Source organism: Podarcis erhardii (genome assembly GCF_964252035.2).
Source record: "Podarcis erhardii genome assembly, chromosome: 2".
Lineage (NCBI taxonomy): Eukaryota > Metazoa > Chordata > Lepidosauria > Squamata > Lacertidae > Podarcis > Podarcis erhardii.
Genome location: NC_138498.1, coordinates 34,640,556 through 34,653,435, shown reverse-complemented (window position 1 = coordinate 34,653,435; position 12,880 = coordinate 34,640,556). Strand labels below are relative to the sequence as shown.

Sequence of the window (12,880 nt, the reverse complement as noted above, 5' to 3'; positions counted from 1 at the left end):
CTACAGGTTCTCCACTCCTGCTTTAGAACTAGGTGGAAAATGTAGTAGCTACAGCTTCATTTGTTTCTTCTCTGCCCTTTACAACCTTTTCATGCCCCCCCCTCCATGCTGGACCTGCAGGGCAGGGGGCTTCGGATGCAACTTTTCCAGTCCTTAAAGAGGTAGAGCAAATCACCAGGTTGTAACCTTGCAACTGATCCTCTTGTAATATGTTGCGTGTGCATCAAAAATGCATAAACAAAATAGAAGAGTTACATCAGAGTAATTACTAACAGAATGAGATGCCTTTATAATATGTTTTTCCTCTTTCTGTGTAATTAAGCACATCTGTAAGATGCGCCGGAAGCTTGGAGATTTCCTGTATACTTCATCATCGTATTACAATTTGTACTTATAGTTTCCCTCCCACTATCTGCATAAGGAATTTGATAAATATTGCTGCCCCAAAATTACCTTTAAAGTCATTGTGGTGGGTTTTGTTTTTCTTTCTTTGCTCACAAAATACCAGCCCCGGACGGGAAAATATTTCATACGCTGAAGCAACTGGTCACGGGGTTAGTATTTCCCATTATTCTCTGCCTCAGCCCGGCAAAGCACATTCTGTTCATACACCTTGGTGTGCAAAACCGCATTTGACAGGTGAAGGGAAAACCATATTAATTTTTCTCTTCTGATAAAGGCAGACAAGTAGCTTTGGGGTGTGTTGTGTTGAAAAATATCCCGTTGACTTGAGAGCCTGTTCATTCTTACAGCTTTAAAATGTGGCTTAGGGTTCCTAAATGCTCCTGAAAATGCTTCAGCCTTAGTTTTGGGAATAGTAATATTTACTGACAGTCCTGCACAGTGGGCCCATCTTCCTAACACCCCCCCCCCTTCACAGAAAAGGAGAGAGATTTTCTCACCAAGAGGTTACCTTGCAGAGAAACAGTGAAGCTTTTGGTTCAATAGAGATTTTCAAGTAAAGACTTCCATTCCATTATGCTTCAGAGGGGGAAATAAATAAAGATCTGGCCTAATTTGGAACTATTATTATTATTACTACTATTTTGTATTAAATTTGTATTCTGCCCTTAATCAAAGATCCCAGGGTGGTTCACAACAGAAAAATACTGAATGAGAATACAAAATGCACAATAAAACAAAGACAGAAACAAACCCCAAACTCACCTCCCACAAACACATTTAAAAAACCATCGAATGTTAATCAGCCAAATACCTGGTTGAAGAGAAACATTTTCACCTGGTGCCTAAAGGTATGTAATGAAGGCGCCAGGCAAGCCTCCTTGGGGAGAGCATTTCACACTGAGGAAGCCACCGTAGAAAAGGCCTGTTCTTTTTTTTTTTGCCACTCTCCAGACCTCTCTTGGAGGTGGCACACAAAGAAGGGCCTTAGATGATGATCGCAGGGTCTGGGTCCGTTCATATGGGGAGAGGATTCCCGCTGACTCTCTAGGACATACCTGATGGACATTAGTTGCACACTCTATGGTATCTGCTGCAACCAATGAATGCAGCAAATGGGTGCTTTAGTTGAGATTCCAGCATTGCAGGGGGTTGGACTAGTTGACCCTCAGGATCCCTTCCAACACTATGATTCTATAAGAGGCACACACAACCACCAAATTTCTTGCTCATGTCTGTCTACTGACAGCACTGGGGAGAGAGAAAATAAATGTCCTGTAGAAATGGGGAATGAACAGCCTTTTCCAGCTTGATAAGGACATCTTCCAAGGTCTTGGGTGTCACCTTAATTTCCTTTGCTTTGTTGTCAAAACCATTGCTGTGGATGATGCAAGTGTTTGTGTGGTGTGGTGCTATGGAAAGGTTACATAAATTTTAGTGAAGTTGACTCTTTATGCACCTATCACCAGGGGTAGTTGTACTACTCTAATTCTTTCCATACCTGATGCTTCTCTCCCTGCTAAATGAAAGGGCCTCCAGTAGAAGACTCTGCCCACCTCCCTGTCTTCATTCAGATATTTAATGAACTCGCATAGATTGGGGACAGAGTTTTCCCCCGCCCCCACTGAGTACCCAGGGCAACAGCAGCAGCATATTGTCTTAAAATGGCTCCTGTGTCTCTTGGGCTGTAATTGGGCGCAGAGGAATGGTGGGAGGAACCAGCTGGGGGACCCTCAAGGGAAGAAGACTCAGTGCCAGGGGATTGGTGGTGGGATGATGATGAGTGGTCAAAAGGAGAAGACTGGGAGTAGGAGGTTTTGGAAGCTAAAGAGGCAACAAGGCTAAGTGAGCTGGGAGAATCTGTGTCAGAGGGAAGTCCAGAATCAGAGGCAGAAGCTGAAGCAGGCGAGTGGGATGAGGGAGGACAAGAGGCAGAGAGATGAGTCAAGCTGGTGTCTTGTTCTCCTGCTGTGGAAAGCTCCCCTCCCTCCTTGTCTACAAGAACTAGAAGGGGCATGAAAAGGGTGGAGGAGAGGTTGGCTTCACACCGGCACAGTCTCTGATTGCTTGGAAAAAGCCCTGGAGAGGAGGGAACTTTGATGACTGTGGGTAGACAGGGACTTTCAGTCTCAGCACATGATCCATGGGGCTAAGCTGCTGTGCGGATTAGGCCTGACACTGCACCAAGTCTGTGCAGACTGTGTTCTGACTAATGAAGACTCAACTCCAGCTTGAGCTGTGTTATTTACTGCTGGTCTACTCATAATATGGGCTCTTGTAAGTCCTGCATGGTGTTTGATACTGGTGCTGGGGTGCACTTCAACAGTGCCACCACAGCAGCCAATATGTACCCATACCTGTTATCAGCATCGCTACACACACAATCACCGTTCTTTCCATTTTCAGTGCTCAGACTGACACTGAGAGGGAGTCAGGAAGCTCAGGGGAATCCCACTTCACAAAAGTATTTAGAGAAAAAAGAGAGAAGAGTGGGGAGCCCCACAAAACAGCCCAAGGGGGACCAAGCATACTCAGAGGCCACTGAATGATGACAGACTGTTTGGTTTGGGGAGAGGAGGAGAGGATGAAAATGAGTCCTCCTCTCTGTAATGTTTTGTTGCAGGTCTCACTGGTTCTCTGTGCTTCTGACGTTTGGGGTGTTAATGTAGCCATAGCAGAATCAAACCATGGAGAAGAGGGTGGCAATATTGGGGAGGGTGTGGCGGGTTGTCTGGTGCAGTGAATGGAAGCACTCCCTGCTGCAACAATTCATTGCAAATCACACTCGCAACTCCTTTTGTCACACGCAAAGAATGAGCACAATAGAGGTGCATTTCACAGCACATGTTGTTGACTTCAGCAGGCATTGAATGCAAGTCTCCCACTGTCTATCAGACCATCTTTTCTCTCTATCAATGGGCAGGGAGGGGGTGTTTGTAGCATCAATGGGTGACTCTTAAACTATCACTTGCCCTGGGCTGACTGGCTTCCTCTTGTCTTCTAGAACCCTACAGTCCAGCCGTGTGGGTGATGATGTTTGTGATGTGTCTCACTGTCGTTGCCATCACAGTCTTCATGTTTGAATATTTCAGCCCTGTTGGATACAACCAGAATTTAACCAGTGGCAAAAGTAAGTAAGTTTCCAAAATTGCACACAGCAAGTGAGCCTTAATTTTTTGGTGGGGGCAAAGACAAAAAGCAGGATGTAATAAGCGTGAGCCACCCTGCTATTATACACTCCACATTTAAACAGTTGCAAAAGTTAAACAATTCTCAGCATCTCATCGAAAGCATTGACCTTTGGAAAGAGAGCCCGTGGCAATCTCCAGCAGGTGGGATTTCTCTGCCTCCCCACCACAAGAGTCCCATGGCATTCCAGTTTCTGGTGTAAGGATTCCTCCATTTATTTACTTACTTTAGTTATGGCATTTCCAGACGTCTCCTTTACCCAGCAAAACCAGGGTGCAGTACAGCACTCTGTGGCGACCCAGCGATATTTATTTCTTTATGGTTGCCATCTTTTTCACACCACCAGCACCGATAACATTTCCATGTGCACACATAAACCCCAAACTAGAGAACGGAAATGTGGCAAATGAGACTGCTAAAGATCTCTGTCAAAATATGTGCCGTTGTTAAATATTTAAGACCTGCCAGACATTTTCTGCAGTTCGTGACAAAATCTGGAAAAACAACCCTTTAGATTTTAGGAGAGCAAACTGAAAAGCACCCAAAATGCCCATTTTGAGTCCTCTGCTGTGGGGAGAGAGACCCAGTAGCCTTTCAAGCAAACTATACGAACACTGGCAGGACTCCCTGTCCTGTTTATTTACATGTGCATAGATGGACCAGGTGTAAAAGCAAACAGGGCTCCGGTTCCTTTAAAACAGATGCACGGAAGGGAACATGTCAATGCAGATTTTCTCACCTCTGCATGACAAAGCTGCAGAAATTCTGGCTTCTTTGCAGCTATGGAAGGCACCAGATTGCATCTGGTAGTCAGCACATGCAAAGGCTGTTTAGAGACAGTGCCCTGCCTTGACTCCTTCCCGTAGGATATAGGGCCTTTGGATCTCTTCCGAATCAGTCTAGAGGGTACTAAGGATCACCCAGGAGCTGGTCCTTAAGTGTTCCTTCTGCAAGGGCAGCAGCCTTAGGTCAGTCTGTCCTGGGCTCCTGTGCAAAGAAACAAATGCATCCATTGCAGGCTGATCCGATCCAGCTCTGAGTCATGTCAGCATCTTTTGTGTCTGAACTGTCAACAGCTGGCCGGATCAGCCAGCCTGATTTGTAGGCTCGCCTGTAAACTCTGTGAGCGGCTCCTCCTGTTAACAGCTTCCGCGTCTTAAGTGAGCTGGGCAGAAGATTTCTCACAGCTGCTTGGAGAAGCTGTCAGCCCCAGGCCAATCCTACCATCCCTGCCCTTGATAAATGCTCATTAAAACTTACACATCCTGACATGTGGGGAATGAAAAGGCTCCTCGGGTGCTGAGAGATAGGTTCCACCCCCCCCCCACACCCTCCAGCCACCTTTGGCTAGCCTTTTCCCCGGGAGAGCTCCCCAAATGCCACCGTCCCACTTGACCTCTGAGAATTTGCTGCTGAAGGTGGATCAAACAAAGGTAAAAGATGCTGGAAGTCAGGAGGAGACTGGTAGCTACAAGGAGAGAATAGCCTGGAATAAAAATATACAACCTATTTTTAGCTTTCATCATCCAACTCTGTAAAAAAAAACACCAAACCTCTGGCAGAGTGTGAGTGGCTGGTACCCTGCTGCTTCCTTCCTTCCTCTCACTGGAAGCTGCCTTTGAACCATTCTAAACATTCTGGGTTTCTGATTTTAGGGTGGGGTTTTTTTTTGTTCTTTGGCTTGTTTGTTCAGTATTGTTGCATTCTTAATTTAGAAATGGCAGCAGAATCTCATAACTGCAAACAGGAGGGAAATGGAAATATGAAGAACTCGCAAACATTCCTAACTGTGCCACCGTCCCTCCTTTGGCCTCATTATTACCATGACAAGGGGCTGATGTCAATGTCCCCCACCTTCAAATCACCTTCATCCTGCCGGGTCAAGAAAGCAAGGTCCAGAGTGTGGCCTGCCATGTGCGTTGGACTGGTGACATGTTGGGACAGCTCCATGGTTGTCAATGGCGGCCATGAAGTCCTGAGGTATCCCAGAACCAGCTGCCTTGGCATGGATGTTGAAGTCTCCCAGAACCAGCAGTCTGGGACTCCTCAGCACTGCTCCTGAGACCAGCTCTGTCAGCTCAGGCATGGAGACTGCTGGGCAGCGAGGCGGGCGGTAAACCAGCAGAATCCCTAATCTGTCCTGATTGCCCAATGCCAGGAACACACACTCTAGATCCCTATAACTGGACAGAGAGCCTGGAGATAGAGAATCTCTATAGACCACAGCAACTCCCTCTCTGACCCTTGAGTCTGGCCTGATGCTGTACTGAGTACCCAGGTGGGCACAGCTGGGTGAGACCAACTCCACCCTGTTCACCCACCCAGGTTTTTCAGTGATACATTCCAGATCAGCCTCCTCATCCATAATCAGATCATGGATGAGGGAGATTTTATTCTGGCATTCAACAGCAGCAGTCGCATACCTGAGGGCTGACTGATATGACAATCACAATTCCCCAGGTTGGAGGGGGGACGGGTACACGGCAGTCACTAACTGCCTGTGCTGTGTGCCCCTCATGCAGCTTGCCCCTCCTCCCACGCCATACCTCCCCCTGCCCAGAACTGCTGCAATTGGGCCTGCCCCTGCTCTCCCCCGCTCCTCTCCTCCCAGGCACATCGAAAAAAATGCCCTTTAAAACAGTTAAAAAAACAATTTAAAAGGATATAAAAGAAGAAGCCCTTTCTGCTGAGCAGCAGCAGCAGCCCTTATAAAACCTATCAAGTCCTGCCCTGGGCCAGGTGGAGAGAGGCAGGAGCAGGGCCCTCTGGCTCTCAGCAGGGTGGTCCTAGAAAGTCTGAGATCTGCTTAAGTGAAGCCCCACATTAATTGTTTGGGTTTTGAAGCTCTCCCCTGTAGTTTCTAGGGTCTAGAAACTTATAAACAATAAATGATGAAGATTCTCAGAATTCTCAATAGATTATACTGGAAAGGCACTCCAAGTAAGATCGTGGTGCTTATTTGGGTCTTCTTCAATGTCATTTCCCAGGCAAGCTCTGCTGCTAATCTGCCAGCATTCTCAATACTGTGTCTGAGTTGAGCAATAAAAAGGTTGCAGCAGTTGTTGCAATCCAACAAAGGTCAAACAGATTATGAGGTCTCTTAAGTACACTGTGGGGTTCTGGATTGCCCTGGTTCTCTCCTTCTTGACCTTCTGCTTGTCAAACTCTGCTGTGCCTACATCTTTAAATACAAGTGCATGTCTTTGCTTAACAAGTGGAAGAAGCAATCCCTTCCCAAAGCAAATCCTGCTCACGTGATGAGCCTTAGCAGAAATGGCGGCCAGAAATATTTCAGCAGAGATCTCCAAAGTAAATAAAATGCACGTGTTTTACTTCCAAAAGCTTACAATGAACGAAAGCGGCTTATTTCTAGCAGGAAAAACCTGCTGCCTACAAATCGCTTTCCCTTCCATCTTTTCTAGAATCTGGGGGGCCTTCCTTCACTATTGGCAAATCCGTCTGGCTGCTCTGGGCTCTGGTTTTCAACAACTCCGTTCCTATTGAAAACCCCAAAGGGACTACAAGTAAAATCATGGTGCTCATCTGGGCTTTCTTCGCCGTCATCTTCCTGGCCAGCTACACTGCTAATCTGGCAGCTTTCATGATCCAAGAGCAATACATTGATACTGTCTCTGGGCTCAGCGATAAGAAGGTGAGGAATGCTTGAGCAATGGTGGCAAAGGGAATGAATGTCAAGTGCTTAGGCCATGGGTGCAACGTTTTGTAGCTTGGAATATCCCAGAAGGAAGATGTGCTAGTGCTGACTGAATGGCAGGACATAAACTCAAGTTGGTTTCATTTGCTGGCTTTGATAAGCAGCTAGAGGAAACCAAAAGATAGCTTTTGGTTACCAAGGAAAGTTAAGCCCACACAAAAGTTTCCCTTTCTGTGCCCACCTTTGCATCTGTAAGGCTGAAGATAACTCAATGGAGCTATCTATTACTGACTCCCAAGACACTGTTGCAACATGGGCTATAAACTGAAATAAGTAAATGTAGAAAATTATGTAGAAAATTATGCTAAAATGGTGGTACTGAAGTACACACTCAGGTTGCCTCCAGACTGTCAGTTTTATACAGTGGTTAGAGTGTTGGACCAGGATTTTGGAGACCAGGGTTCAAATCTCCACTCTGCCATGAAGGTCACTCAGAGACCTTGGTCAAGTCACTCCTTCTCGGCCTAACCTGCCTCACAGGATTGTTCGCGAGGGTAATATAGGGGAGGAGGAGAACTATGTATGCCATCTTGAGCTTCTTTGAGCAAAGATGGGTTACAATGCAATACATTAAATAAATAAAAACTTTTTGTAGGAGGGATTTAAGCACTAAAATTTAGGTTTGCAGCCATTCAAGTGGATTAAAGGGCTCTGTCACCCTGGTGCAACAAACCTGTTGTTGTTTTTAAAGGATCAGTTTTTTGTGGTTTGGAAAGTGGCAAGGAAATGCATTGAAAACTGTGGGATGAACAGTTGATTTAATGGGAAGACATATAACCACTGTACAAACAAATCAGGATGAATCCATGATGAAGGCTGATGGTTGCATAACCTCCCCACTACCAAATTGGAACAAGTGCCCAGTAAGGGCCAGGTCTAACCTCCAACTAAGCTTTGTGCAAGCAACTCAGGGTTGAACACTCAATAGTTAGGTTGGAGGAGCCCAGAGACCTTTCTGAAATGCGCATCCTCAAGTCTGAATAGAGGGGTGCTATTTCCATTCTGGATCTGGCAACAGACTTGTCTTTGTGGTGTCCTTCCCAGTTTCAAAGGCCTCAGGAGCAGTACCCCCCATTCCGGTTTGGAACAGTTCCCAATGGCAGCACCGAGAGGAACATTCGGAGCAACTACCATGACATGCACTCGCACATGGTGAAGTACAACCAGCGCTCGGTGGAGGATGCCTTGATCAGCCTCAAAATGGGGTAGGTTGCTGCATTTCCCCATAAGAAAGAGCAGCGTGCAAGAAGGCCTCAAGGTATCTGTGCCACATTGAGTTCATTCATGGCCAGCCCTAGCAAATATAGCAGGATAAGTAAATATACTGGCATATACTTCAATAATGACGTTGAAGTTGGTTGTTGGAACTGGCCCATTTCAGCTTCTGGTTCTTGTTTTCTGTTTGCTTGTGAGCTTCTGCTTCAGTGATGACAGACTCAGGAAAACATTCTGATCAGTTTTGTGAATGTTCCTGGATGCCTCTCACACAGATTGACACTATGGCATGCTGCATTTCTGACCACTTCCTTGGGGTATTCGCAGGACTGGCCACCATGTCAAAAATGGGCAGCCCATAGCAACTTGATCAGGTCACCATCCTATGAACAGGATCTTTATTGACTGAAGTTTCTCTACACGCTTGATGCTGTGTGAGATTAAACCATAAAGAAGCTCTCTGCTAATGATGACTATGTTTCAGTATCCTGTCACATAGCTGGCTTACTCTCTGACAGAGTGCTGACTTAAGTTCCTGGTTCTCACTGTGAATCCCTTCTCTCAGTCAGACTCCACAAACATGTGAACTGGGTATCTATATTCTGTTCAAACATGATTATGTTTATTCTGGGTGGAAGTTTGCTTACTACTGTTGTGAGGTAAACGTCACAGATGGAGTTCTGGCCATGAGATGCCCAAGTATCTTGTTTTCAGACTTTTCTAACAATCTGGATGTTTTGGAGTATGTGTGTATCACATGTAAGGTTCCTGTCTTTACATGTAATGCAAAATTTAACAATTTTGATACCCTGGTAAGCTGCTAGGTCAATCAAAACAATGATTCTCAAGCATCTTTATAGAGGTTTCCTTTGGTGCGTGATGGGTGCGCTTCACAGCGAATGCTGGTTTCACTCCTGTAGATGTAGCTAACAAGCCTCAAAATATTTAGTGCCTCCTAATTTTAGCAACAGAAGTCTCCACGTTTCCAGATTTTGAATGTATTACTCATTAGTAGGAGAGTCTTCTCTCTGCTACTAGCCTCTAAGTCACTCTCTAATTTCATTTGCTCCATTCCTTTCATTCATCCCTCTGTTGCTATCCTTTGATCTGTTGACCTCTTATTGTCCTTTTTAAAAGGCAACTTGCATAGCACAATGAAGCTTGAGTGTGATGTGGTATTCTAAAACTAAGGGAGTAAAAGCAGTGCAAGTTGACTGCCCTGTTGTTTATGACAGTGGGGTAGTGCTTGCTTTCCCCCAAGGCCATACTTTCGATATGGAGAAAGTGATTGCCCCCCCAATCACTCAAACTGTGAGATTTTGCAGCTGGGAAAAATGTGATTTATCTTCCAAACTATTACAGTTGTGGCTGCCCTGGAGAATATGCTAGATACCACCATTTTGTGAACTTTTTTTTTTTTACATGAATTGTTTGAACAGTGTGCAGTCCCCATCTTCAGTGTTAAAAGAGGCACAAGTTGTTTCCGAAAAATGGCAAGCAAGACGATGACATATGCTGCCTTCTCCTGCCCCTTGATTGCACTGCAAGAGTAGGTTACTCTCAGCGTAGCACTCTTTCCATTGGATTGAAGCTTCCAGGACTGTCCTACAAATATGGTCAAGCCCACAGATGAGAACAGCTTCTCTTGCTTTCTTGCATCATTTTATAGCCTGGCACTTGGCACTGTGTGACCTTCTAGCTTACCAACCCCCCCCCCCAATGTGGCTTTTGTAGTTGCTGTCCCTTAATTTTTTCCCCTCTCTCTCCATCTCTCTCTCTCTGCTTGATTCCAGAAAGCTGGATGCATTTATATATGATGCCGCGGTGCTCAACTACATGGCGGGCAAGGATGAGGGTTGCAAGCTGGTGACCATTGGCAGCGGGAAAGTCTTTGCCACCACCGGCTATGGCATTGCCCTTCAGAAGGACTCCAAGTGGAAGAGGCCAATTGATTTAGCCCTCCTACAATTCCTGGGAGATGGTAAGTAGTTCTCTTTCTCCTCCCCACAAACACACTTTGCTTCCTCATCCTCAGGGGTAGTTACCAGTAGTCTCCTATGTATTTTTCTCCAAGGGGTCACAAAAGAAGAAAACCTCTGTCTTAGCAAGTTGCGGGGGGACGGGCGACGGGACACCTGGCCACAACTGCCTCACAAACACAAAGCTGAACACTACTTAATCTTTATTCCCTCTCTCCTCTTTCCACTTTCTCATCCACCCCTCCATGTTCCCTGGCACAATCACAACAGTTCTGAGTTTATTTAAAATTGTATTTATTTTTAAGTGTGAAGGTGTTAAACCCGTCCACCCCCCCCAAAAAAAAAAACTTCCAACAGCCTGTCAGAACCTTAGACCCTGAGGGGCAAAAGAGACACAAGGATGGCCACCCCCTCACAAGTCCCTCACCGTCCCTCCCTCCATTATAGCAGTTGCTTTAAAAGGCATTTTCACATGCAAATAATAACTGGAGGAGAAACTGGAATTTAAATTGAAGCTGCAATTTTAAACGTGTTTACTCGAAAGCTAAGGCCACATTCCTAACCATGTCTACTGTCTTCAGTAGGGCTTCCTCCCAATTAAATGGGGTTAGGAGTGCAGCCCTACACCATCAAAATTAGTACAATTATATGATGTTTGTGGGTGGGATCATTTATCCCATGTGGGACAAACTTTGCCCCCCCCCATGCATTTTGCTCCTATTGTGTCTCCTCCAATATATATTTTTTCCTTGTGTTGTTGCTGGCCAGACCCCCATTTATATTACAGTTGCTGCATGTATTTAGGCCTTGGTTGTCTCCTTGACCCAATTTCCTGACCACCATGTGGCAATGCCTCCCGTCGGTTCTGTCTTGCTGGCTGCTTTGCCCCAGGGTGCTAGGACAACTGTATGCTCGGATTCTGGCTCTCTCCACTGAGCTGCCAGCCTGTCACCAGAATTCCTTTCTGGCCATTAGGGAGAATTCTGAGAAGGTTTCAGAGTGCTGTTCCTCCCCGCCACACCGTTTGGTAGTCCACATTAAATCAAGCACAACGTCTCCTTGTCAGGTGTCTCGGAAGTTATCTCGCCTTGAAATCACTCTCTCTTCCCTTCAGTAGGAAATAAAGCTCTCTTGTCACTCTGGAGACCTTAACAAGTGATCTGTGTGCAAAAATGTTTAGTTTTTTAAAAAAATGTGTGCAGGGTTGGGGGAGTTCAGATGGAAGTGTTTTAAGGAAATGTCGAACATAATGGGGGATCAGAGAGCCAGAAAAGGAGACAGGCTATGAGGAAAGGAGAGGAAAAGGGAAGGTCTGTACACTTATACGTATGATCAATGACAAATATGCTGTTATATGAACAAAAGCAAGTAAGGTTAAAGAACACACCAGAGAGTCCCTTTAATGAGTTCCTGTCACAGTCTTGACTTGTTGTCTCTTCTCTGAACACTGCTTCTTGTGTTTTAAAGCAGAGAGGTGTTCAGTGGTGGGGCGACAGTGAGGAGCATGGGGTGAATATCCCAAATGTGGACTCTGGCCTGGGTGGAGACCATACCTTCTGGCCTGATTAAGGAAATGCACTCTGCACTTGTACACAGGAGCTTTATATATTGGGGTGACCCACGTGGTCCCTTCCAACTCTACAGTTCTAGGATTATACTATAAGGCCCATGAAGCTGGTAAGCTTAAATTTAAGCTCTGTTGTCAGGGGAAAGGTTTTTCCATGGTATAGACCTCCAGAAATGCTTAGTCCTATGGAAGGTCATGGGAACACAGGACATTTTACTTGAGTAGCCATGGGTATTTTGGCTGAGGTGGACAATGAATACTACAAGCCAAAAATAATCTGAAATTTCTTCAGGTTCAACTATCTGTGATGCAACTAGCTGTGATGTCAATCAGAGGAGATCCCTTTGCTAGGATTTGACTGTCTTCCCTTCTTGTTATTTGTTTCTCAGGTGAAACACAGAAGCTAGAGACTGTGTGGTTGTCAGGGATCTGCCAAAATGAGAAGAATGAGGTGATGAGCAGCAAGCTGGACATTGACAACATGGCAGGCGTCTTCTACATGCTGCTGGTGGCCATGGGGCTGAGCCTGCTCGTCTTTGCCTGGGAACACCTAGTCTACTGGAAGCTGAGACATTCTGTACCCAAGTCTCACAAGCTGGATTTCCTTCTGGCTATAAGCAGGGTAAGCCATGTAGATATGTCCTATGTACATACCCCTTCGAGATTATTCCTAATGTGACACATAGACAGTTTATTCTTCCAAGCCGCTGGTCATATTTGAACAGAGGGCTTAAACCACAGTGTTGCCCTACATGCATAAGTACAAAAGAAGGAACCAGTGCAAAGTGATAGCTCAAGAATTCCCCTCTCCTC

General features: G+C 45.7%; 1 protein-coding gene across 2 annotated transcripts in view; it reads left to right on the top strand.

Annotated features, from left to right (window-relative positions):
- Positions 1–12,880, top strand: part of GRIN2C (glutamate ionotropic receptor NMDA type subunit 2C) — a 92,258-nt gene that overhangs the window by 74,082 nt on the left and 5,296 nt on the right. For both annotated transcript variants that reach the window (XM_081850682.1, XM_081850681.1), the window contains exons 8-12: positions 3,407–3,532; positions 7,014–7,243; positions 8,351–8,511; positions 10,315–10,502; positions 12,457–12,689. In XM_081850682.1, the coding sequence (XP_081706808.1) occupies positions 3,407–3,532; positions 7,014–7,243; positions 8,351–8,511; positions 10,315–10,502; positions 12,457–12,689 (938 nt within the window). The remainder of the gene's footprint in view (positions 1–3,406; positions 3,533–7,013; positions 7,244–8,350; positions 8,512–10,314; positions 10,503–12,456; positions 12,690–12,880) is intronic.